Source organism: Lethenteron reissneri, chromosome 38, assembly GCF_015708825.2.
Source record: "Lethenteron reissneri isolate LAM-NWPU_2019-01 chromosome 38, ASM1570882v1, whole genome shotgun sequence".
Classification (NCBI taxonomy): domain Eukaryota; kingdom Metazoa; phylum Chordata; class Hyperoartia; order Petromyzontiformes; family Petromyzontidae; genus Lethenteron; species Lethenteron reissneri.
The window spans coordinates 11,741,643-11,769,502 of NC_083816.1; the positions used below are offsets into that span (position 1 = coordinate 11,741,643).

The 27,860-nt window shown below is 51.0% G+C and overlaps 1 protein-coding gene across 22 annotated transcripts in view; it reads left to right on the top strand.

The window, feature by feature from the left end:
- Positions 1 to 27,860, top strand: part of LOC133351733 (calcium-dependent secretion activator 1-like) — a 363,205-nt gene that overhangs the window by 236,009 nt on the left and 99,336 nt on the right. For all 22 annotated transcript variants that reach the window (XM_061567171.1, XM_061567172.1, XM_061567170.1 and 19 more), the window contains exons 5-7: positions 14,386 to 14,466; positions 25,482 to 25,718; positions 26,198 to 26,319. In XM_061567171.1, the coding sequence (XP_061423155.1) occupies positions 14,386 to 14,466; positions 25,482 to 25,718; positions 26,198 to 26,319 (440 nt within the window). The remainder of the gene's footprint in view (positions 1 to 14,385; positions 14,467 to 25,481; positions 25,719 to 26,197; positions 26,320 to 27,860) is intronic.

Sequence of the window (27,860 nt, forward strand, 5' to 3'; positions counted from 1 at the left end):
TCAACAATCAAAATTATTGATATTAATCCATGAGTCTATGCCGACTGAATAGTATGGGTGAAACGGGTTTTAACCCCTGCCGTTGTTCATTAATTGAATCGCGGTTAAAATCCTTTTTTTAAATTCTGGACTGTGTGCAGGGACAGCGGGAAGTCACGCCGTACCACATTCGAGCAATCATCCATTGCGTGCACCGTGCGCTGACGAATCGGGATCGATATTATTATTTGGGAAGTGATGTTTGCATGCCAACTGAATAAGGTACCGTAGCATTGTCTTTGGGCATCTACGCATGCAATTGTGGCAGGTATTGGTATATGTTCGTGTGTGTGTGAGACATACCTACTCTACGGCTACATTTTTCTCCGTTACTTTTTGTTTATCTGTTGAGCCCCCTGGGCGAAAAACAATAGCATGCTCTCGCTCACCAAATAATGCATTATTAATCTTCCTACATCTGCCCAATATTACATAAACGCTACGCGCGCTATACTTCGACACACACCGCATTTGGGGCCGTCCATAAATGACGTCACGCACCTAGAGGGGGGGGGGGGTCAGTTTTTTATGACGATGTGTGACGAGAGAGGATGGGGTTTGAGAATGGTGACGTCACATCAAAATTCCAAACTTTAAATAAATATAGAATTCTTATAACAACACTAATAGTTATAACAACACTCCTACAACGTCAGAGTGCATCGCCACATTAAATACGCACTACAATGACAGCGATTTGAAGCATGTTTTATTTTCAAAATGGAAATATGATTTGGGGGGGTGGGGGCAGAGCTTTGTGACATCATATTTGAGGGGGGGGTCTGACTTTTTGTGACGCCGTATGACGAGGGCGGGGGTCAAAAATCGTCCAAAATCGCGTGACGTCATTTATGGACGGCCCCTTTGCCGGAGCCTTGAAGCCTCGTGTCTCGTGCGATGTTTTTTTTTCTTTCAGAGTGAGAACCGCTCGCAGCACGTTGGGTTCGTGCGTGGCTGGCGGCCACAAGGCCAGGCCGAGTCCACGGCCTACACGCAAACAGCAAAATCCAGGAAAAAACAGCAAAGTCTTCTAGAAAAAGCACTGTATATCAACACTGTGTGAAAAAATCCCAGTGGGATGCAAGTCAAACAATAACAACCATAAGACAATTTATATTAAAGTTATCAGTCTAACTATGTACTACAACAAACACATGGCTAAACCAAAACGTTTTCGAAATCACCAAAATAAAGCTATAAAAGCCAGGTCGGGCCCTCTAGGCTGATGCCAGTGTCGAGTCTGGCCCCTCTAAGCCTCGTCCATGGGCACGTGGAATTTCCACCACTGGCCCAGGACGGCAAACAGATTAAAGCCACCCAATGGCAAATAAGGGCATGGAAACACGTGACTTTTATTTCGTTTTGGTAAGACGTAGAATGTCGGTGTTTAATTGCCCACGGCAAAACTATTCACCGTTTCCTCCCATGCTAAATAAAGCATATCCTGGAATCGTATGAATTATTAAATCAGTTTTGAAATATCTCTTCTGGAGCAGCACATGCGCGTGTGATTGTACCGAGATGGATGTCGTCTTGATGTGGATGTGTCCAGATCGACAATGCAGCAACAACTCTCTCGCTGGAGCCGTGCATGCGCGCCACATCACCAATGCGCCACGTGAACTGTGTTCATCGTTGCCTCAGTAATGTATGCAGCTATAAATGCACAATTAAGGGAAATCAGAGCAATTACTTTCATTTTCCTAATCTGATGTGCATCAGACAATTTCCTGCCTCTGCAACTGATGCGCCAGTGATTTAAAACAAATCTTGTGGTGGACGCAACAACAGCAACCACAACAACAGCAACCACAACAACAACAGCAACCACAACAGCAACCACAACAACAACCACAACAACAACAACCACAACAACAACCACAGCAACCACAACAACAACAACCACAACTGCCGTTCTCCACTAAGTTTCGGTGATTTCACCACAGCGCTTGTGCCAGGCTCGGTGCACATTTGACTGTGGACAAAGATTCCCCGTGTAGCCTCTAACAGGCTGTTGGGGCAAGTGCTGCTAGTGAGCACTATTAAGGCTGTCACAGCACACGAGGGGTGGTGGATGGTCAGCACCACGCTCGGCCGCCTTTGTCTCTCCCAAGCGGTGATGTTTTTTACACCTCACCAGGTCTTCATTTGAGGCTGAGTCTACCTACTGGAGGCCCAGAACCGGTTCAGATAATCGTCACTGGGCGTGAGCGTGCACCGAGGTGAGACTCAACCCCCACGCCGCCTGCTCTCACAGCAGGAGCAGCCATTAATGTGTACAGCTGATAGTGTAGGTGAACTCGGCCCATCGTCCTACAGGGTTAATAAAATCCGTGCCACCTGCAAATCGGCAGTGCATGTTCTATAGACCGCCTGGCCTTTGCCATTGGAATGTGGAATTCCCACCACATGCTGAGGGCTGCCAACAGAGGTGTGGACCCACGCTCCCTTAAACTAGGAGGCATTAAGCTCTCTGATGCGGATTCGGGCTTGTGCCGTGTGTATTGCACAGAACGATGTCAGACGTTTTGCCCCACCTTCCAGGAGCTTTTTAAAGTTGCAACAAAAAAATCTGCCAGCACTTGGAGCGACGAGTCGTGTGCCTTGCCGAACAACGCGCGACACGACTGGAAATCACATAGGGGAGCCGTACAATCGGCGCAAACACGAAATCCAGCGCATTAAGGAGGCATTGAGTGCGCACTGTGGGTCTGCGAGTGGATAAATCCGCGACGGAGTGGGACGGCGTTGGCAGCGTCTCTGCCCGGCTCTGCTGGACGTCGAACCCCACTCAGCGGCGGTTCGATAGTCGCGCTGCCAGGGCGCGTGCATTTTTTGCGACGGACGAGCGTTCAGGCGGCAAGTGCTCAGTAGTGCCCCAGACGCTTAGTGGACTAGACGTTGACACGTTGTGCTTAACCGCCAGAGGGACCGGCAGAAACAGGGCGGCACCGACGCTCACTGCAGCGGTTCGCGGTTCAACTTTGGCGGGCCGCACGGGTTATTACCCCGGGTGAATTATCCACGGCACGCTACGGAACCGCTTGCTTTTACGGTGGACATTTAAAGATCCCCTGCCTCTCGAAACGAGCAGGCCTTCGTGTGCAGGTGTCATGATCCAGACATGACCTGCAAATTACTCGATTTGGATTACACATAGCAACATCGCGCCCTGCTGGGAAACTACTGCATGCTGCGTGTGTGAAACATAATGCCTTCGTGTAAAAATAAAGGTGCGAATTTACCAAATGTACTCCATTATCATTATTGTTGAGCAACGCTGCCTGAAAACCGAAAACACATAATAAGCGAACCAATGGCTGGCTGTCTTCCCTTTAGACAGCCTTGGTTGACCACAGAGAGGTGGTGTCCTGAGTTGACCCCTCTCTGACATTTGAACCCACAACCTTCCTTCTGACCCGTGAGTTGTGCGCTTCCAACCACCAGACACGCTCGCCATAGAATGTACGAATGCACTCCCTGAGCATGAGGGCCACGCTAAGTTACGTCTGCTGCCCTAATATAATCATATACTCCGCTTGATGGTGGCTGCGCCCCTGAATAATGCCCCATTTGGGACCATCGCCAGGAGCAAAGTGCTCCGCTCTTCAGCGCTAATGTCCCTTGCTATGAAGTTTTTGGGAGTGGGGGAAAAAAAGGTCCTGGACGTGACTTACACCGGTAATCAATTTGGCGCATTTGATAATGATATTTCTTTCTGCCCGCATGAGCAGTTAAATCGGCATACGTAAACCCTCCGCCCACCGATGTGCAAGGCATGGAGTGCCACCATTAATCACCCCATTCATTCTGTTCCCAGATTAGATCATGGATGCCCGGCTTTGCTGCATTGTCTCGTGCGCAGCTTGCTAAATTTGAAGCCCGCTGCTTTTGTTTTAACGGGACTATTTACAAAGAGGTTACAGGTTTGCACAACATTGTCCCGACGACACTAAGCAAACGATCGCTGTGCGTAGAAGGCGGCTCGCCGCAGCGTCGGCGTGTTGCTAACGAGCATACGGGGCACCGTTTTGTGAATTTGGGGGAGCAGATGGCTTCTCATACTGGCCAACGTGGAACTGGTGAAGCGAGCAGGCCGGATTGTTTTTTGTTTTGTTCTCCTGTACCTGACAAGTTGCTCTCTGCGTGGACCCCGCCGTTGCGCTACGCGTGCGCGACGGGGACGGCGAGAGTTGGGAGTGGGGCGAGGCGGGGCCGCGTCTTCTCAAACGCCAGGTTGTTTGCCGGCGCTTTGGATGAAGAGCTCCGCTTGAATAATATCAAATGGCTCAACAGCTGCGCGTGTTGGCAATTTCACATTCTCAGAGGAAGAACAAAGGCATCAGCTACCATTCCGTCAAGCAATTTTCAGAGATAGGCTTTCATGTGCTTGATGAGCTGTGTGAGATACAGACGCAGTTTGGGTGTATGTATATCTATCTATATAAAACATAACCACAGGTAGTGGTGAGTACTATACGTAGTGTGTGCCTGTGGGAGCAACTAACAGAAACCCAGAGACGTGGAGCCATGCGCTGGCGAACGCAGCCCGGGGGCACGATCGCACGCACGGCTTGCTGCTGTTACCCGGGAGGCTGGCGCCAGTTGCCCACCGCCTCCCCAGGACGGTGTCGTGGAGTTCCGCGCCATCTGCCGCCGTTTTTGTTTACACTTTGCGTTTCATCCCTGCAGCGTGCCGCCGTTAAACCGGCACGCGCTTTGCGGTTAAACCCGTACGCGCTTTGCGGTTAAACCCGTACGCGCTGCACGGTTAAACCCTTACGCGCTGCGCGGTTAAACCCGTACGCGCTCTGCGGTTCTCTCCGTGATGAGACTCGCTTCTTTCCACATTCAGTGGCGGCTCGTTACCAGCGGCTGATGGGAGCGGGCCCGACGACTGAACATACCAATAACAAATTAAAAATAAAAACGTAACAATTCTTGCCTGCTCGTGATAACAAAAATCTAAATCATTTGGTTGAGTACATTTGGTATTCGCACGATTCTTTTAGCGCAAGGGCGTTACGAAGGCGCGAGGTTACACAGACAGAGCTTCAGGTAGTTTCACAGTAGGAGGGAGCGATGATTGCTGCGTGTTATCCCAATTGAGTAATTTGCGGGTAATTTTACAGATGTGGACGACGATGCCGGCGCACGTGTCCTACTCTTTTTCCAATAAACCTCACGGGATCGTCAATGTCGACTGCCTAGCCGACGACTGTGCAATTCCACACCGGCAGCATTTACCAGGGCGGCCGTGGGGCTCCAATCATGAAATCTCTGCAACGAGCGGCTGGCGCGCCGCCGCTTGAGCGCGTCACTATGCAGTGAAGCGTTGGCGCCACGCTCCCACTCCTCCCCCCTTCCCCTTTCCTCCCCCCAGCCCCCCATGGGCTTCAACGCCCCACGTACATTAACCCACCGGCCACCACGGTCCACGTTTAAACGTTGGAACCCACGCGCCTGTACCCCCGGCAGGTGGTCTGGCGGGTAAAGTCACGGTCGGAGCGAGTGGCAGACCGACGCGACGCTACGTACGCATTTTTTTTTTTTGCCCGGCAATATTACACCGGCTGATAGGGATTTCAGATTGCACGGCCGGGCTTGCCAAACAAATGCACCCAATTATTCCGGGTAAATGCCCAACAGGTGTGTGCGCAGAGCGACTGCCGACCGTCTAGGATGTAATGCGGTGGATCCTGTGTGAAATAGGCAATCTCCTGGTAACTGGGATGCAGGGTGACCCCGAGTGTGCACAGTGCTATGCGGGTATTGCGCGCGGACGTGTAACGCCAAGGAACATATCCCATCACAGCATCGGCTAAAAATACCTTTTTGCTGTCTGTGTCGGGTGACGGCAAGTACGTGGCATCGGCTGTTCCGTCGGCGGGGGGGGGGGGGGCATTCTCTCTTTTGGACGTGAGTTCAATCGTCGTCTTCATGCGAGCCTAGGGGCCACCGTGCCTTAGCAGGTGTCATGGATCAGATGAGATGACAAACACAGGTCCTGCACCTCCTGGGGGGAAACAGAATTGGTAGGTATTGGGGCGACAGTTAAAAGAGCCTCTGTGTCCCCACGCGATCATCAGCCACCGCTCATCTCCACTGGGGGCCGCCGAACAAGTGGTGGAAATTCCACATTCCGATGTTCAGGGACAGTTTCTCCATTTGACGACCACCACTCTTGATCTTCCACAAACTGGTGCTGAAGTCCGTGGGTTAATACAGAACATCTCGCGGCACCGCCACCGCTATTAGGAGTTTAACGACGCATCTATTCATACCGACTCTGAAGCAAAATGCCTCACATCGCTGGTGCAAGAATCGGACGTTTTCGATTTGTATATGTCGTACATGTGTACGTTGAACTTCTCTCGCATGGTACGTAGCCAACCGTGCTACTCGGAGGTACGGGAGAAGGACAAGAAACTAAACACAAAAGGCAGTTCTAAAGAAATTAGTTTTCAATCTGGAGTTAAAGTAGAGAAGCTCCAGTAGCTTCCTAATGTGAACCGATTGGCTGCCACGTGAGCAAAGTGAACCGATTGGCTGCCGGGTGAGCAAAGTGAACCGATTGGCTGCCGGGTGAGCAAAGTGAACCGATTGGCCGCCGGGTGAGCAAAGTGATCCGATTGGCCGCCGGGTGAGCAAAGTGAACCGATTGGCTGCCGGGTGAGCAAAGTGAACCGATTGGCTGCCGGGTGAGCAAAGTGAACCGATTGGCCGCCGGGTGAGCAAAGTGAACCGATTGGCCGCCGGGTGAGCAAAGTGAACCGATTGGCTGCCGGCTGAGCAAAGCGAACCGATTGGCTGCCGGGTGAGCAAAGTGAACCGATTGGCTGCCGGGTGAGCAAAGTGAACCGATTGGCTGCCGGCTGAGCAAAGCGAACCGATTGGCTGCCGGGTGAGCAAAGTGAAGCGATTGGCCGCCGGGTGAGTAAAGTGAACCGATTGGCTGCCGGCTGAGCAAAGCGAACCGATTGGCTGCCGGCTGAGCAAAGCGAACCGATTGGCTGCCGGGTGAGCAAAGTGAACCGATTGGCTGCCGGGTGAGCAAAGTGAACCGATTGGCCGCCGGGTGAGCAAAGTGATCCGATTGGCTGCCGGGTGAGCAAAGTGAACCGATTGGCTGCCGGGTGAGCAAAGTGAACCGATTGGCCGCCGGGTGAGCAAAGTGAACCGATTGGCCGCCGGGTGAGCAAAGTGAACCGATTGGCCGCCGGGTGAGCAAAGTGAACCGATTGGCTGCCGGGTGAGCAAAGTGAACCGATTGGCTGCCGGGTGAGCAAAGTGAACCGATTGGCTGCCGGCTGAGCAAAGCGAACCGATTGGCTGCCGGGTGAGCAAAGTGAAGCGATTGGCCGCCGGGTGAGCAAAGCGAACCGATTGGCTGCCGGGTGAGCAAAGTGAACCGATTGGCTGCCGGGTGAGCAAAGTGAACCGATTGGCTGCCGGCTGAGCAAAGCGAACCGATTGGCTGCCGGGTGAGCAAAGCGAAGCGATTGGCCGCCGGGTGAGTAAAGTGAACCGATTGGCTGCCGGCTGAGCAAAGCGAACCGATTGGCTGCCGGCTGAGCAAAGCGAACCGATTGGCTGCCGGGTGAGCAAAGTGAACCGATTGGCTGCCGGGTGAGCAAAGTGAACCGATTGGCCGCCGGGTGAGCAAAGTGATCCGATTGGCTGCCGGGTGAGCAAAGTGAACCGATTGGCTGCCGGGTGAGCAAAGTGAACCGATTGGCCGCCGGGTGAGCAAAGTGAACCGATTGGCCGCCGGGTGAGCAAAGTGAACCGATTGGCCGCCGGGTGAGCAAAGTGAACCGATTGGCTGCCGGGTGAGCAAAGTGAACCGATTGGCTGCCGGGTGAGCAAAGTGAACCGATTGGCTGCCGGCTGAGCAAAGCGAACCGATTGGCTGCCGGGTGAGCAAAGTGAAGCGATTGGCCGCCGGGTGAGTAAAGTGAACCGATTGGCTGCCGGCTGAGCAAAGCGAACCGATTGGCTGCCGGCTGAGCAAAGCGAACCGATTGGCTGCCGGGTGAGCAAAGTGAACCGATTGGCTGCCGGGTGAGCAAAGCGAACCGATTGGCTGCCGGGTGAGTAAAGCGAACCGATTGGCTGCCGGGTGAGCAAAGTGAACCGATTGGCTGCCGGGTGAGCAAAGTGAACCGATTGGCCGCCGGGTGAGCAAAGTGAACCGATTGGCCGCCGGGTGAGCAAAGTGAACCGATTGGCTGCCGGGTGAGCAAAGTGAACCGATTGGCTGCCGGCTGAGCAAAGCGAACCGATTGGCTGCCGGGTGAGCAAAGTGAACCGATTGGCTGCCGGGTGAGCAAAGTGAACCGATTGGCTGCCGGCTGAGCAAAGCGAACCGATTGGCTGCCGGGTGAGCAAAGCGAACCGATTGGCTGCCGGGTGAGCAAAGTGAAGCGATTGGCCGCCGGGTGAGCAAAGTGAACCGATTGGCTGCCGGGTGAGCAAAGTGAACCGATTGGCCGCCGGGTGAGCAAAGTGAACCGATTGGCTGCCGGGTGAGCAAAGTGAACCGATTGGCCGCCGGGTGAGCAAAGTGAACCGATTGGCTGCCGGGTGAGCAAAGCGAACCGATTGGCTGCCGGGTGAGTAAAGCGAACCGATTGGCTGCCGGCTGAGCAAAGTGAACCGATTGGCTGCCGGCTGAGCAAAGCGAACCGATTGGCTGCCAGGTGAGCAAAGTGAACCGATTGGCTGCCGGGTGAGCAAAGTGAAGCGATTGGCCGCCGGGTGAGCAAAGTGAAGCTTTCTCTCCTCTCTCACGAGGCCGCTAATTGGTCCCCAGCCAAGCAGAAGCCATAGCCCGTGAGTGCATGCTGCACAAGTCCGCCCAGGCCTCCCGTGTGCAATCAGCTCTGTGCACCAGACGCGAATGCATTGGCTGGAGCAAAACCACTCCCCACCCCCTCCTCAATCCTATTTACTTCCTAAGATGCAAATTGCAGAATCCTCCAGGGTCTGCTGCTGTGCTTGACGCGGGGTATTTCAGGAGACATTCCAGAGACCATCTGCACGCGCGCCGAGCAGCCGGGGGCCTGCATCCCGCTAATTTGTACGACCAGAGGCGTGCGGTTTTTGAGACGCTGGCTTTCGTCCGTCGCCCGTCACACGATTGCAAGAGGGCAGCAGAAGGGGACAGTGAGAATGGACGCGTGTTTATTTACACATCTATGACTGATAAATGGGTTTTTATACGATTATCATGATCATCATCAAATATTGATGCCTTTCTTCACTTAGCTCTAATCCGATGGCTCTTTGGATTTTGTAGGCACAACAAATATTCGTGGAAGACCCGAATATTGCCAAAAGAAATGGGCCAAATGACCAAAGGTCAGCGCTGTATCCACTTTCGCTGAATTCCATCGTAATATCGGGGGAGTGGATAGATGGATGGAACGTCAATACGAGAGCGCACCTCAACGCCTCGGAGTGTTGCCGCGCTGTGAAATGAGCGTCGGTATTGTTGGAGGAAGCGGCGGGCACGCTGTGATCCGCTCTTCGCGATAGGCTATCTCGCTAAATAAAACAAGGTGGAAAAATAATGAATATGCATGGCATTCGCCACGCTTGTGAACGTTTTACCTCGGCGGTATTTAATTTGAGTGCAATCAAGTTAGCACTGTTTTCTGTACGGCGAGTCCCGTCACGCGACACAAACTTACGCTCAGAATATCGCTCGTATTGAACCCATCCTCAAGGGAATTACTGTGACCCCCTGCTGTGGGCAGACAGATGGATGGATCTAATGCTTAATGCTTTCAACCTTAGTTGGAAAGCATTAAAAATGGGCGTTTGCCCAGCATGGAAGGGTAGGCTAAATGTCTTTGAAATAGCAAGCCTTCCCCACTGTTATTTGAACACAATACATACGGCATCCATATTGCTTTGTCCACACGCTGTAGATAAGGTGCTGGCATTTACACAGCCAGGGGTCACGTGACACATCTCTTTCTTTCAGGAATACGTTTTGTTTGGCTTCAAGCCTGCCTTTGGCAGCTGCTGTTTTACAGTCAATGCTTCTTGGAGCCTGATCCCATCCGATTTCAGAAGCTCAGGATGATTTTTCCTCCTGCTCAGTGGCCGGATAAGCGCTCGCTGCGGAAACGTAGAAGTCACTGCAGAGTCATCGGTATTTTCCGCGGAAGCAATGTCGGTGCATGGCACTGTCAACCCGAGTTCAATTCCTGACCATGGCTAACGTCGCTTCACCGACTTGCACTGGTCAGCGTGGTGAAGTGTGGTCAAACAGCCCCCGTGGCTGACACGGCGTGGGGAGACTGAATTAGTATTACCGTTCATCTGTTGCCGATCAGTAGTGCTTGGTAACTCTTACGTACCCTAGCACAGAATTACGATTTGTTTCCTTTAAAAAGATGTGTTAATATAGTCATTATAAATTAATCTATAGCCCTTTCCCAATCCACTGCTGGATTAGGGCCTGTTCACACCAAACCATTTATGGGAGTTGTTTTACTGTACTTCAGCCTCCGGTTACAAGTAAAAGGCATGTAGCAAAGCAAGCAAAAGCGACCGTGACGCAGACGATCCGACGTGCGAGTCCTGGGAACTTGAGAATCTGGCGCAGTCGATGAGTCTTTCGGGCACATCTGGGCTATGATATGTGGCCAGGTCGCTTTTGAAAAAGAGCTACATAGGTCAGTGGGCCTTACCTGGTCAAATAAAGATAGTTTAGTTTTAACGCTTCTCAGCCGCGTTGATATCTTTTCTCACGTTCGCACCGCGTAACTCCGAGAGAACAGTCCAGCTCGTCGGGAGCGCCATCGTCGCGACCCGTAACCTGCGTTGCTTTGGCCGGGTACCCCCCCCCCACCCCCCCCCCCCCGTGAGAAACCGGTTTCTGGGCCATGGCGGAGGGTCCTCCATCGATCCGCGTCCAGGAAATGGGACGCGGAGCGCTCTAAACCTCGTCACGTATCCGGGGGATAAATTAAACTCCGCTATGATGGATGAGAATAACGCGCTTGGTCGTCGTCCGCATGGCGCCCGTGTCGGCGGGGTCAACAGTTCACGGAGGAGCCGATAGTTGGTGCGCCTGTTTAGCCACCTCCCTCACCGTGCCCCACCAACCCCCCCCCCCCCCCCCCAAGATTCCCCCCAGGTGCTAATTCCCGTGAAATCCTTCGGCCATGGCTGACCGTGCACAATGAGTAACCGCGCCCTGCTCATTACGCCGATGGGAGGGGGATCGCTTCATTTGCCGCGTCGCGCAGCGCCGCTTGCAGGGTCGGGAGCGGTGTGGGTGCGGCGGCGCACTCGCAGGCGAAACCCGGCGACACGGGTTCACGTCCCGGCCACGGCCGACTCCGGTGGCGGCGTGACGGCCCACCCACCGCTGTGCCTGCCATTCTTTAAAACAACGTCCATGACCCTCACGTTATTAACTAAATGGCTGGAATCAACAATAATAATGATGAACATTTGTAAGGCGCATTTCATCCGTAGGTCCCAATCGGATGGTGTGTATGTTGAACTTCTTTCACGCCGTACATAGCCAGCCGTGCTAATTGCGCACCAGCACCATATTTTCACCCCTGGTTATTCAATTAATTGTTGCGATTCAGGGTAGCAATTCCATTCTGCTTTTAATACTATGGTGATTATATCAGCCACTAGCAGCTGCAACATACAGTCCTGTGTACGAACTTAAAGACATTTATTCTCTCACATTCCCTTGAACGCTTGTATCGTGACCTTAGCAATATATGTTAATCGGCGCATCGATTAATTGTTACACTCACAGTGTCTAATACAGACAAGTACACAATTAGCATATTAAGAGGCATGTAAAGATGTCAGGATTCATCAATCAAAATCGATTCCTAAGCCCACGATACATTCATCAGGTTGTCTCTGTGAAATTGATTATCTATAATGTGTGCAAATCGCATGCTAATTGCATGATAATATTGCCATTTGGGAAAATTTTGCAAACAGAATTTGCAAAAAAATTTGACAAAAAATTACAAACAATACGAACGAGGTGGTGGCGACAACGAGACAAAATACATAGTTATGTTCGCGCAATACTCGGGTTGTGTTCTTTAGTAGTTTTAACTTCTTATACGTGCGATGTCTTACGTACATTTTGTGCAACATTAGCTGCGTCTATATACTGTATATATATGTAAACCAAATTAACCTTTTTGACAGGAGGTTGATAAAATGTTGACAGTTCTGCTGAAATTCAACTATAATTTCCCTCTGGCTTGGATGTAGACGCCTTATAAATCCAAATTGCATCGAATTGTACCGCGTATGTGTACGCGTATTTTCATCTCGCGAAAAACATCAGTCTCTGCACAAAATCCGCCCGACGTCGTGAAGAGACGCTTGCTAATAGAGCATTCAGAATCTTGATTTTACACTGCAGGACTCTGATGAGCTCCAAAGCTCTTTGACACAGATGTCCAGTAGTGAACACCCAGGCACTCCACCTGTCCGGAGGTGGTGGTGGAGGGGGGGACTAAACCCTGTGATTTCCGTTTGTGTGCCGATGTAAGGAGGGAGGGGGGGCGGGTAGTGTGGGAGTTGGGGTCACATTTCAATTGTAAAACCATTTATTCCAATTTTTTATTCCATTTGAGGGTTGTTCTTCGCAGGGAATGTCACCGAGCGGGAAATGTCACCGCAGGCGACGACGGGGAGAACCGCGCCACCATGGCCGTGCGGTCGATTAGCGCGGTCGGCCACGTACGGTGTGAAAGAAGTTTAACGTCCGTAATATATTATGGGGGCGAGGATTTAGATTGCGTAAATATAAATGTGTCGTTAAACCCGCCACCACCCGACGCAGCCAATTAGTAAGGTTTGTCTTGTAAACAAGTTCAATGTGCGCACGAGAAGCACAGATGCCGCTTCGGCCGAAGTTATTCACTCTCTTGAAGGGTTTGAACACGTGCTGTCGACAATTATTCGCGAATATATGAGCGATTATAAGAGCTCACGATCACGCTTGAAAACCCGCCACTCGCTGATCTTCCGTGCTCGATATTGCAAAAAATATTGCAAAAATAGCAACTCGCACTTTGAGCCAATTCCATTATCAGCACAATTTTATTATGCAGAGGCCCAGGACCTACCTCTCATTGAGTCTCATTAATCTGGAAGGCAAGTCAGCGTGCACCGAGTAGTAAGTTGCAGCGTCCATCAACGCACACAACCCACGCATTTCTCCCAATTGATGACGTTGGGCAAATGCTCATATTGCTCCCAGATCTGTGCTCCCTGCCTTCTCCAACTCGCGCTGACCGGCGTGGTGAAGTATGGCCAAATAAGGTCAACGACATGTACGGCGTGGGGAGGCCCTCATCCAGCAGTGGATCGACGAACACAAAGCTGAGCCTGCTCGTACAGTTGCTCAGAAGGGCTTTGTAGCGGCTGAGCTAAATATTGAGAATAATGTTTACTGCAGAGCATCGCTGCTTATGCATGCTTGTCACCCCTTATCAGTGCCTACCTTGTTACAGACCAATTCAGACCGTATTGGTCACCCCGTGCCCTTATAAATCTCAATGTTCATCCTACAAAGTCCCATCACCACAAGGGAAAAACACAAACAAATAGACAAATTTGTGTTACTAATAAAAAAACTGTTTCATGTATGATGCTACTTATCATGCTACTGTCTGTGATCGTGCATGCTTGGTGTTGCTGTTTGCTTGATATGTGGATGCACAATAAACACGGAACATGATGAATGGTTAAACAATACACTTTTTTTCTATGATTTTTTTTTGCTCGTATTGAAACGGCTGTACGCGGTATGGACCTGAAAACTCAATTTCCCTGTACAGGAATACGGGTAACCAGTATGGGTTTATATGATGTATGTATGTTTAACTTTTTTCGCACTGTATGCAGCCAACCGTGCTAATCGGATGTATGGGGGAAAGACAACACCTAAATTAAACTTTTATTTTATTTTACCAGCTGAGGCCCCACTGAGCTATATCGTTATTTTTCAGAAGCGACCTGTCCACAAATGATAGCTCAGCGAAGTGGCTTATCGCGTGGAAATATATCACGGCCAAGTACTCTAAACGCGTGATGTCGATTCTAAATGTGGAGAGAATAACTGGAGGACCCTGAGAAAAAATCCACGTGACCACAGGAAGAGAGACACGCAAACTCCAAATATACAGGCATCAGGGTCAGGACTGAACCCACGACCTTCCAGTGTTTTGTGTGTCGTGTGCGTGCCGTGCTTGTGCGGCGAGCGTGTGGCTTGTCTCTTTGTCACCTTGTGGTACCCCCCCCCCCCCCCTCCGTTGTCGTCGTTCTCCTGCCCCGCAGCTCGACAACTCTGACGAGCAGGCAGCACAGATCCGCCGGGAGCTGGACGGACGGCTACAGATGGCAGAGCAAATGGCACGGGTAGGGGTCCTCGCTGGGCATGCGCGCACACGCACACCGGTGTACCCACGCTTGTGCGCACGCGTACGCGTGGTATGCACACACGTACAAAGACAAAGATCCCCATGTATAGCCTGAACAAACTGTTGGGGCAAGTGCTGTTAGCGAGTAGCACCTATGAAGGCCGGAACACAGCACGCGAAGGGGTGGGTGGCCAAACCACGCCCGGCCGCCTTTGTCTCCCCAGTGGTGATGTTTACACCGCACCTGGTACTCATTTGACGCTGAGTTCACCTATGGAAGGCCCAGGATCGGTTCAGATAATCGTTACTGGTGTTGGCCGTGAGCGGGAAATTGATCTTGGGTCGCCGAGTTTATAGCGCAGCGTGCCAACTGCTACACGACCGCACGTGTGTGCACGCATGCACGCGCACGTGCGCACGCCGCGCGTGTATTCGTACGCACACTTGCACATATGTACTGTACGCGTGCACGTTAACGTACCCCGACTAAGCGGTGGGACTCACCTCCGTGCAGACTCGTGATCCGCGCAAATCTAATCAGTGGAAATATGGTTACCATTTCAACTTTGGCTCTTGTCATAACGCACATTATAAGTGTCACTAAACTAAATCAACGAGAGCGCCAGGTACACAAATACTGGTGTAAATTAAATCAACGACGACGCACGAACAGGCAACGCCGGTGTTGTGCGGACAATTTTGCGTCTCCTTGACAAATGCACGTTGGCAATTGTTGGCAATTTACAATTTTCTAATGCTTTTGTGCGACGTGATGATGGCAAATGGTGTTTTTTTTGGGGGTATTTCGGAATACTTTGTAGGAAATGTAATTATCAAAGTTGAATTATGACATCTAATTCACGTCGCGCTGTGTCGCTCTGTGTACCTGCAACGAATCACGGCCCTTCGGCTGGGAAATCTCGTTGAGTATAATTACGCACTTGGATGCTCTCGTTTACACGCAGCTGCTCCTGAAATTAAGCCAACAGTTACAGAGAGACAGGAAACTGACAGGAAACATGTTTGAGCAAAATATATAATTGCAACGTGCATAGCGCAAGTTTATACCCGTCCCGTTTTGGATACGTCGGTTGATTTTCAACAAAGCTGTACCCATTTTATCAAGCCCATAGAGGTTGATTGGCTGATCAAATCTTAATATATAGAGGACTGCAGAGCTTGGGCTCTTTGCCTGGCTGGCTGCCTTCAAGCTCGCCTGTGCTTCCTCAGCGATTACGAGATGCAAATTTGCACGAACGACGCGATATATATTTAAGAAAACAAGCAAAACTAAAGGTTAAGTGGAGCCTGCCCTCCGACCGGGAGTTCAACTCGCGGCCTTCCCGCTTGTGGGCTAACCGCTCTGCCACAGTGCCACCTGGTGAGAGCAGACGTGAAGAAAATCCACACCGATGGTTTTGGCCACTCTGCACTCTTCCGCACCCTCCCTGTTGGCCTTGAGGCACGGCTAAGAGATTCTATCTCTCCCCACATGGGCTGCGTCAGTGCGCCATTCCCATCTGCTCGACTGCGCATGCCACACAGCCCACGGCTAGCTTTGTAAGCATCGCCCGTTTTACACCAATATCACAAGGCTAAATTGATTGGCCTGCCGCGCATTAAAAGCCAGATGAGACAGTGACTAATTATAAACAAGTGTAAGGGAGCCTCATTGAGAATTTTCCGAATCCGATGTTTGTTATTGTTTAAGTCCAACTTGAGCCAGGGACACCAGGTGTGCACGGCTCTGTGAATGTGAATTGTGCCGCAACCATTCGTTTTATTGCCCCATAAAAAATGCATTCATCATGCCGAGTATGCAAACACAGCAAGGCTTCCCTGTGCGCAAACGCAATCGCAAGCCCATCCTGTTTCGTCAAATCGCACAAATTATTCCACAGCTTTTGAAGCTCCCACCGCGGTGGAACCGTTAGCACGCCGGATTTGCAATCCAGAGGTCGCCGGTTCGATTTCCTCCGGTGCGAGTTCCTTAAAGCGCCTCTTCCACGGCACGAACGGTAAATGGGCAGCACACCACAGGTCACTCGATCGGCAAGTCGCGCTCGGTGGGGGGCAGCGTGGGTACATCCCCCACCACTCCCCAGACGTGTGGCCAGCGTGGAACAGGAGGCCGTCTCGTCAGCACGAACTCCTAATTGCAGGGCTGCACCTTTATCTGTTTTCTCAGGGAGCTCCGATTTCCTCCCGCGTGTATAAACACTCATTCATTAGCTGAAGACGTCTTCATATGTAGAGAACCACAGAACTTGAGCAATTGTTGGTGCCAGCTGACCGATTGGGGTGCCTTCCCCCTTGTGCGTTGTTCCCCGATGAGTGATTTGCACGTACGACAACGCAATACAAAACTAAAAACATTGAGAACATTTGAAATGTGCGGCACTTTCCCACCCGCTTTGCTACAGAGCGTTGTAATGTTCGACGCATTACAGCAAAAGCTACGTTTAAAATTATCATTTGCATTTTGAGCATCATTTAAGGCTTTATTCTTTAAATAACGGACGATCTTACGTTATTTTAATTTTGTTTACGGATAATATTAGTGACGAATCGTATCTGAATGGTGTCTGGGCTCTCCTCCTTCAACAATAACAACCCACACCGGCCAGAGCGGTGAAGTATGGTTTTAAAAAAAAACATCTCTATGACAGGCAGGTCTTCATCCAGCCGTGACAAAAGCGTGAAGTAGCGTTATTGTATTATTATTATAAGCTTTTAGTGGCAGCAGTGGGATGCTGGTGAAAGTAATGGAGAATAAATCTCGGACGGAGTGCAAAGAGCTATAAATGGGAGTCACAGTCAAACAACACGCTGCTGCTGCTGCTCGTGACAGCGCTCACGTTGTGCCGTGCAGAGGCCACGCCTCCTCGTGGACAATCTCGCTGCGACGCTGCGACGTTGGGTTCCCAGGCTTCTCGGCCTTTTTTTCTTGGTTCTTTCGGTAAAGTCACGTAGAAGGGAAGTAATAAAATAATAAAAATAAAACATAATAAAATTATTCTCACGACGTTTCGGCCACAACGCAAGCAGCCGTCCTCAGGTGAAAACCAGGTACGTCGAGGCGACAGAGTCTGAATGAAACAGCACACGAGCTTGGAGCATATATATAAGCTGGGCGCCTTGACAAAAGAATTTGCATATCAAGGCCCCAGGGAGAGCCTCCCCCCCCCAGATTTTGTCGCCCACCGTAAAGATCCTCCTACATCCCGTGCCGCTCCCCGTGGCCACGAACAACGTAAGGTTTGGTTTAAAAAGAAGAAGAGTGAATAGGTTTGCTTTGTTTGGGACGGTGAGACTCTCGTGGGAAATACTCGACCCGGTTCCCACAGGGACAGAGGAGCCCCTTCTACCGGAGTTTTGGCAAAAGTGTCCGTTCACGAAAGAGATTGCTGCCTCTTGTTGCGATCTGAATAGAAGGCGACCTTTCATCTACGCGTGCGAACCGCGTCTGATAGCGCGTTGGTGACGTAGACCTTGGACCGAGATAAAAAAAACATGACAACACCGTCACTTTCCCTCCCCAAAAACTAAAAAAGCGCGGCCGTGTGTTACGAAATGTATTGTGACATGAAAAAGAATTGTAAGTCACGCATGTGAAGTTAATGCGTTCGCTAAACAATTGGGAGATATCTGACAGCGACACAGGTGGAAAGTACGTGAGAGTTATGCTCGTCTCGTGCGACATGGTGACGGAGTAAAGAGGAGGAGGAGAGCCGGGTGTGGACCGCCTTTTACAAACCGAACTATTCGTGTCTAAAGTAGCGAGATTTGAATTAACTGCCACGTCGGAAGGTATTTATTTAGAAATGCTTTTTGTGCTTAGTCTGTTGTCCTTCTCCCGCACCTCCGATTCGCACGGTTGGCTACGCACGGGAGGAAAGAAGTTCAAGGTGCACACGTGCATCGAACCGGCGACCTCTGGATTGTGACTCCAGCTGTGATGACCCCACCGGCGGCCGCTCTGCGAGTGATCAGACTCGAGCAAATTGCTCTCGGACTTGCCAGCTGCTGCGAATGAATCAAACGTTCGTGGGTTTTAATGTCGTTTAGCAATGCTGCAGTGCCACCACACGTTTGAAGGTGACTACTGCAGCTGGAAAGCGCCACGGCGTGCGTGACAGAAATGTCGAGCGCAATTTGAATAGTTTTTTATCATTGCGGGGCCTCGTTACAGGGGTTGTGAGCGCATATAAAATTATATTTCTCAACAACATCATCGTCATCGTCATCATCATCGCTGCGTGAGGGCCTTCCCAAGCCGTCGCCGTCTCTCACGATCCTGCGGCGTGAAACTCCCAACTCGCAGCTGCACGCCAGCTGATTTTGTGGCTCCGTCTCCACCGAGGACGCACGCAGGGCACGCGTTCCGTCCCCTTGATTGCCACCGTTGTTATCCTTCGCTGCGTATTAAAGTTAACCAGTCGTCAAGAGAACAGTTGTCCGCTGGTCAGGGAATTTTTTTAAAATCAAAAAACATAAAGCGCATGTGTGACTTTCACATTGCTACCTCCTTCTCTTCCAAGCATTCTGAATGCCTCACTCAGTACTCTCTACTGAAACTGAATTGAACGTTTGTCAGTGGCTTTCGCAAAGTGTCCCTCTGTTTTAAATTTATTTGTGCATCGCAATTTGATTCGTTGAAACCTTTAGGGTGAGTGGTGTCGCCGCGTGGTTAGCGTACGGTGCCGTTGAGCCCGGCAACCTGAGTTCGATTCCTGGCCGCGGCTAACAACAACAACAACAGCATCGACGACGGCGAGTGATCTCCGAGCTGCTGATGGGGCGCCGAGCGGCGTGGTGAAGTATGGTCAAGCGACCCCCGCCCACGTGATTGAAACGGCGTAGGAAGGCCTTCATCCAGCAGTGGAGCGACAGGGAGGTATCTGAGTGCCCACTCCACCTCCTCTACTTACCATCCAGCAATGACCAGAAATGGTGAAGTATGGTCAAAGAGTACCTGTGACTGAAAAGGCATGGGGTGGGGAGGCATTGATCCGGATCATCAGTGACTCATCACAGGGCTGCACGTTCATCTTCCTTTGCTCATTGAAATGGAAACGACCCCTTAAAATGGGCGTCATCAAATGACCTTTTTCTTCCGCTGCTGCACACGGTGGCACGGGACGTCGAGACACTTTGTTCAAGGCGAGCGACATTCCAGGAATGGTTTAACATTTGAGACACCAGCCGTGAATATTGCATTTTTCTCTTCTGCAGAACCTCATTACTACAGCGATATCCACCCCAGTTTACCAGCATGACATGCAAATGATCCGCTATGCTCTTCCCTGGCTCTATTTCAAGAATTATCAAGAATTTACTCAATCGTGCGCTTTGCCAGAAGACATTTTTTCTCTTTCACTATCGTTTTGGCAGCCAATGCAGACAATCGCAAAATCCCATCCACGTGTTCCCCTTCCGCCGTCTCTTCCGGGAAAACGTAATTGCCACTTTCGTGTTAAACGATGCCTAATGCTAGGCCTGTCATTGTCATTGCCTCTGGGGAATATTCCTTAATCAACTTGAGTCCGTTGAGCCTGATCTCTGTGAGATCCCCAACAAAACGGAGAGATGAACAGTAAATATGTCACACTGTCGGGAGGCTGGCCGGGCTGACTATGACAGACGGCTCGGAGTCTAGGACTTTCACCAAAGGCGGTGGAAAGGCCGGCTGAAATTTGCCGCGAAGAAGTGCGGAGAGATGCATTCTTGGAAGAATGGCCACGTGGGTTAGAGAAAGTGCGCAAGCCAGAGACATCGTAGTGGCTGTCGAGCTCATCTCATCTAGATTCATAGAGCGCCTTGCTAAGGCGCTTTACGGGTTGGGATAAGTCTGGTCGTGGCTGCGGGGGGAGAGAGGGGCAACAGAAATCCGGGCAGCTGAAAAGTAATGAGGCATCGTTGGGAAGACAAAGGGGGTCGGCGAGGGGCGGGATCCAGGAGGGGGGGAGGGGGGGCGATGGCGAGCGAGTCAACAACAGGAAGTGAGCTGGGGCACTAGGGACGGAGACTGCGGGAATGGAGACGTCGCACCGCCTGTTAGCAAGTGTTAGTGGGCTTCGGAAGGGACGATGGCCGGCGGTCGAGACTGGCGACGGAGTGGCAGCAAAAGGAGGGAGCGCGCCCGATAGGACATCCGCCGTGGAGAACCAGCGATGAAACCAGGTGGTGTGCAGGTGCTATTTGGATGTTCCACTTCGCAGGGCCGTAAAAACGGTGACGGTTTGGGGAGCTCCTTCATCCAGCAGCGGATTGACCATCGCTGATGATAATGCTGAACGGATTCTTTAAGTTGGATTCTTGAGTCTATCTGTGCGGAGTTTGTTTTCACGTGCCAAGCAATTGTCAATTGGCCAAACACGTCAGCGCAGGACCTTCCTAAAAAGCAGACTTGAGACTCATAAAAAGTTTTCCTGGGTAAAGAACATTCCTTGAGCTATTGCACGACTTTACAGATGGCATTTTTACAGCCACCTTTGCCAATCCGCTGCTGGATGAAGGCCCCCCTATGCCGTGTCAGGTCATGGCGGTCATTTGACCATACTTCACCACGCTGGTCAGTGCGGGTTGATGTAGTCGGAAGGCCCGTGACCGTGGTTCAGATATCACTCACCACCACCACTCATGTCAGCTGCGGACAGGAAATGAACGAGGGTCACTTGGGTTCACTTCGCGGTGCGTGAGAGCCACTGAGTTTCGAGTGCAGTGCGTTAACTCTCGATTAAGAGCCTACGAATTGTAAGTGAAACTTCACAGCAGCACCAGTCATTTAAATGAACTATTAGAATCTTTAAAAATAATGTAATCTCCACCCTGAAGAATTACACGTTACAATGTTGGCAAACATCCCCATGGCCGCTGGCATTGATCGGCGCTACATATTCGTTACCCTCATGTCTCCTTGCTAACCACTTATTGAGCGAAAGCATAACTCAGTGAAAACATAAATGCAACTAGTCATATGCTTGTTAAGGACACTGTCACATCCAGTCATTGTTAGTGATATTGCTTATGAGCATGTGTGTGTGCATATGTATTTGTATTTTGTAGTTACACTTTATATTAATGTTCAGGCCAAGAAATCCGTAAGGATAAATCAAGATCGATCCATCCATCCCTTGGTGCTCCGGCTCTGTGGTGAAACGAGGACACTGCGGGTTTGACCGTGATAAACACGCCGTTAGATGCAATGCCCCACGCGCTGAAAATAATAATAATAATGTCCAGCTTTCAACAAACCCCTGGCCAGCACTAATCATTAAAATCGCTTCAGGCGGGGCGGGACTTTTTGGTAGTAGCTGATAATAAAATCCACAACCGTTTGTCAACGCCTCCGCGTGTCGGCCATGGGGGTTGTTTGACCATACTTCACCACGCAGGCCGGTAAAGGTTGGGTGGGTTGGGATTGGGTGCGTCGCAAAGGCCGATTGTGACATCGCTCACGACTGAACGTCAGCCGTGGCCGGGGATGGAAATCAGTTTGCCGGGCTCCCAGGGCAATGCTATAACCCCACTGCACCGACACTCCTCCCTGCCTTTCAGGATCTCTCTAAAATCACGGTAATGGGTTGACGTGGCGATGGCTGATAAGGGAAGAGTCAAGGCCAGGTGGTGTCTTTGTGTGGGACTCAACAAAGAAACTTCACCGGAAGGGTCAACTTCCAACGATGATAACAACACGTCTACAATAACCCTGGCTGCCTGCCCTCCTCTCTGTGTCCTTGGTGGTGGATTTGTTTCTTTGTTATTTTATCTTCTCTCTCTGTGAATTATTTCGTTGCGAGTGCGAGAAGCATACAGTGCACCACTGCGCATACCACAAGCGCCGCACGGCGTGAATATTGAACATCTCCCAACGGTGGGGCACAAGTGGCAACTCGGCGGTGAGACGTTAACTACCTCGCCTGGGTTCGATGCCGACCCTGACGCCCGTTGTATATTTGAACCTTATGGCAGGACCCCGGGGTCCCGAATAAACGTATTAATCGTAATTAATTAACGTATTTATTTTTGGCGACTCCGTCCCACCGCGCACATCAACGCTGCGACCCGCCTGGCGCGGATCGTTCTCTTGTCGTGTCGTCCAAGCGCAGCGGCGAGGACGAATGCGCAGAAGAAACACAACTTAGAAACTTTGATTAGCGCATCGTGTAGAGCTCGTCGAGAGGGATAGACTGCCGTATCGTTCGCCTTCAACAGACATTCATTTGGAGTTTGTACATCTCTCTCTCAACCCCCCCCCCCCCCCCGTGGTCGCGTGGACTTTTATTAGGTTCCTCCGGTTTTTCCCTCCACATTTAGAATCAACATCACTCGTTCATAGTATTTGGCTGATGCTGTACATTTCCTCATCATGATAAGCCACATCGCTGAGCTAGTATTTTCGGCCAGGTCGCTTTTGAAAAAGAGTTACATAGCTCAGTAGGGCCTTACCTGGTCAAATAAAAAAGCTAGTTTAGTTTAGTTCTCTGCCGTTCCTTTCATTTGACTGCTTCACAGCCCAGGGCCCCATAGCTGACGAATATCGGTGATTCGTCAAGCATCGGCGTCGCACGCATCTCCATTCACAGCCTTCAGTCAGTGTTCGAAATTCGATTTAAAGCTTTCGTGACTGTAGGGATTCATCTTCTTGGTTCTCTCGGTAAAGTCACGTAGAAGGGTAGTAATAAAAAATGTTTTTATATTATATTATTTTATTATATTATTATGTTTTATTTTTATTATTTTATTACTACCCTTCTACGTGACTTTACCGAAAGAACCAAGAAGATCTGTGTTCGAAATTCCACTTTCCTATGGCAGGGAGGGGAGGGTGACGACTGTGTGGATGTTGGCATATACGCCAGGTCAGTGTAATCAGCACGCAGCCAGTCTGGCTCGGCCGGAATCGCAGCTTTAATTCTTCATGGGGATTTACCAAAGTGGGGCATTGTACCGTAGAATTGCAAAACGGTCGCCACTAAACTGCCAAATACACGACCGCTAGCGCCGAGTGGGCCATCGCGCGGTTCAATAACGTGCGCCCCATTTCAGCCGACGTACTTGCAGCTGGATTATTGCGACCGAGGTGTTTGCAATCAGTGCGAGCCCATTCACAAAGTCCTGCGCGCACCGCTTGGGGCTAAAGGTGTCCGCGGCGTATGAAACACCCCGAGTGCCCCAGGGGCTCCGTGCAGCCCACGGCAGAAGCCAAAGCACAAGGCCCGTTGCCATTATGCCAGAACCGAGGGGCAGCATCCATCAGACAGTCCACCTGTCTGTCCCATTCGATCCTTGCCTCTCGCCCTGCTTTATTATTAACAACTTAGAACGACTTGGGGGGTGTAGGGTGTGATGGTTGGGGGGCATCTAAATATTTGAGTTTGCCGTAATTGCAACAATCTATTTATAAACACGACATCAAGAATCTTATATCGCAGCCTATTGCAGTCCCATGCAATATCTACCAGGAAGGACAGCTGGCTCGGATAATGGGAAAGAATGAGAGATGCCGTGCAATTGGCTTGTGCCCAGCAGTGGGGGGGGGAGAGGAATTGAAGTGTAATCTGGTTTAGCAGTGCAGAGGGGCAATCATTCATCCTCCAGCTGCAGCCTGCGCCACCGACACAGTGCACGTGTGGAGGTGCTGGCACGCCAGGCGGGACTCGTGCGCTGCTGGCAGGCGCCGGGAATATCAAGTGGTTGAAGGCGCCGGCACGGGACCTCACGAACTGATTTCTTTCGCTAAATATTTGATTTTCACTTGTTTGGCTGAGTTAGGTGCAGCGCCTAATTTAGCCGAACCAGCACGCTATTTTTTGCATAGTTTAACAATAATAGTAACGTTTAGTTTTTGTTATATTGCGTCGTACTTGAGGAATGCATCGCAAAATCGCAGAAAAGCGGCAAGGCAGCCTTGGCGGTGAGCCGGTGACCAACAATTACCCAAGCTCTGCAGTCCTCTATGTATTACTTTTGTTTGTCCCCCCCAGCCAATTAACGAGTGTTTATAGATGTTGGCGGAATCCGAAGCACAACGAAGAGAACCCACTCGTGCGAGGGGGTAACACTCGATCCCATGCAGAAAGGACAGGTAATACTAATCCTCACTTTGCTGTATCGCTCTCTGCTGGCAAGCCAGGGTATGGCTCCTTGATGCCCACGTGAAGGGAGTGTCACCGCCCATCTTGGTGTGATCCACCAACCCTCCCTCGCTGCTGCTGCGCCTGGACAGATCTGCCATGGGGCATGCAGATTCGATGCGATGCTGACGAGCGTTCTTCTTTCGTTGGTTGGGATTAAATCCCCGAGTTTTCTGTCCTTGGGATTGGCACTCAGACGCTCGCCGGTGACGTCACTGTTTGCACCCAAACTTGTCGCTGTTTACCGGTCCGGATCCACACGCAGGGGCCCTCTCTGGCTGTGCTCCGGAATGATCGCACCGCACGTGAGTGTACGTGTGTGTACGTGAGTGTACGTGTGTGTACGTGCGTGTACGTGAGTGTACGTGAGTGTACGTGTGTGTACGTGAGTGTACGTGTGTGTACGTGAGTGTACGTGCGTGTACGTGAGTGTACGTGTGTGTACGTGAGTGTACGTGCGTGTACGTGAGTGTACGTGTGTGTACGTGTGTGTACGTGCGTGTACGTGAGTGTACGTGCGTGTATGTGAGATTACGTGTGTGTATGTTTGTGGGGAGCGGGAGTGTACTGGTTCGCGCACTGCGCTAAAAACCTCGTGACCCGAGTTCGATTCCCTTTCACGGCCAACACCATTGACGATTATCTGAACCGGTCCTGGGCCTCCCCTAGGTTGACTCAGCCTCAAATTAGTACCTGATGCGGTGTGTAAACATCGTCACTGGGGAGACAAAGGCGGCCTGGCGTGGTGTTGGCCACCCAACCCTTCGTGTGCTATGCTGGCCTTCATAGGGTGCTCGCTAACAGCACTTGCCCCAACAGCCTGCGTAGGCTAAGCAGGGCGATCTTTGTCTTTGTCCACGTGTCTGGCACGAAGGAGCGGCGCTTCCCGCAGTTTGTCCAAAAGGAGATGGAGAGCATGTACATCGAGGAGCTGAAGGCGGCCGTCAACCTCCTCATGGCCAACCTGGAGAGCATGCCCGTGGCCAAGGGCGGCTCCGACTTCAAGCTGCAGAAGCTGCGGCGCTCGCAGAACTCGTCCTTCATCGACATGGGCGAGGAGAACGAGAACCAGCTGTCCAAGTCCGACGTGGTGCTCGCCTTCAGCCTCGAGGTGCGTGGGGGGGTAGGGGGGCGGGGCGCAAGCCAAGATGCCCGTGCAGAGAGACGCCAACTACTGCGCTGATGATGGGCTCTCTCTGTCTCTCTCTCTGCACGGTTGAATGTCCCAGTCACACTTGTAGAGGAGCTGGGATATTCCATCAGACTAATCGGATGGGGGCGGGGGGGGGGGCACACACGCCTGGCCACCTTTGTCTCCCCCGTGCTGCTGATCTTGACCAAAGCGACGCGGTTGCACTTTGCCACGTGCGACACGGCCGGCTAACGGCACGCTTTGCCTGTATCCCTCGGCAACGCGCCGAACGCGTTAACCTCGTGCCCGCGCGTTGGTCGAGAAGAGCGGAAATATTCGGGGTCCCTGTGGTTAAGCTCCTCCAATCCTAGCGTCTCTCCTGCGACCGCGTTCGTCCGTGCTGCCCGGCGCTCTCGCGTGCGCGCTCACCGGGGGCCGATCGCTCCGCGCTCGCGCAGATCGTGATCATGGAGGTGATGGGACTCAAGTCGCTGGCTCCCAACCGCATCGTCTACTGCACCATGGAGGTGGAGGGTGGAGAGAAGCTGCAGACGGACCAGGCAGAGGCCTCCAAGCCACAGTGAGCAGCCATGAGCCTGTCCTCCCCACGCGTCTCCCCTTCCGTCTGTCCATGCGTCTGCCTCTCTGCCTGTCTTGGCATCTGTCTCTCCATTTGCGTCCTCTATTTCCCACTTCCCATTTGTTTATAAGGTCCATCCTTGTTGATGTACATTTGTCTAGTTTTCTTATATCTGTCAGATCATTCGATTGTCTTTTTCACCCATCCCTATCGATTCTTGTCTATAATCACGTCTGTCTTTCTGTCTGTCTGTCCACATGTCTGTATGCCTCTTTCTCTTTCTGCCCATGTTTCAGTCTGTCTCATCACCCGTCTGTTGATTCGTGATTAGTCTTTTGTTCGTCCATTTGCCTGACAGTTTCTTTATCCATATATCTGACTGAATGTTAGCCCATCTCTATATCCAATATATCTGTTCGTTCGTGTCTTGTCTGTCTGTCAATGTGTAGGCGTTGCTATAGACTGTGGGGCTACGTGGTGGGCAGCAGAGGCCAGGGCAGCGCGATCTATTGTTGCGCTGTACTTGTGCGCCCCCACGTCTGTGATCCTTGCCTTCCCAGCTATGGCTGCAGAGTTTGGTAGTACATGTTGTTTACATCGTTTATTGTGAAAATTCGGTCACAGTTCCTATGATCACTGTTTCGTTGCTGTTATGGCTTTATTTTGGTGATTTTCGAAAAGTTTTTCGGTTTGGCCATGTTTGTTTGTTGTAGTACAGAGTTAGACTGATGGCTTTCATCTAAGTTGTCTTGTGGTTGTTGTTGGTTGTTTGACTTGCATCCCACTGGGATTTTTGCACACAGTGTTGGTGTACGGTACTTTTTTTGCAATATTTTGCTGTCTTTTCTTGGATTTTCTGTTTGCACATAGTCACTTTAAGATCTTTTCTTGTTCATGGTTTTGTTTTTTGTTTGTTGCGGTTGCACCCGATTCAAGAGCAGAATGGCTCACAGGGCTATACCTAATAAATGAACTTGAACTTGAACCCCGGGCCGTACTGACCAGAGCGCTCAAACGACCCCCCATGCAAGACTGGCGTAGCGGTGGACTGACAAGAGGGCTGGCCGTGTTCATGGGCACGTCGAGCAGTGACGCTGCGTGAAGATGGATTTAACAAAGCGTGGCCCGCGTGCAGCCCAGCAGAGCCGCTCAAGAAAACCACGCAAGACTCAAGAAAAGCGCACGAACGTGCAATAACCCCACGTGACCAGTGTGGGGCGATGCTAACATCCACTGGTCGCTGGAAAATCCACAGACGCTGCTATTTTGTGTTTAGGTAGTGGTGACACATCCTGATAGAGTGTCGGTCAAACCTGCCAATGATTATGTTGCGCAAAGTAAAATAAAAATTGCTACATGTGTGTTTTTAAAATATTGTAATATTTTGTGATGCACATTACGTTAATGTGGCTTAGGTCAACCCTGACAGCAGTTACGTTGTAGGAAGGTTACTCAAATGTGCAGTCGTGGCATATTGTGGGCAATAAACGAATACAATAATAGGCAAGGGTCTGTTTTAACCGTGTTAAGGTAAAATAACA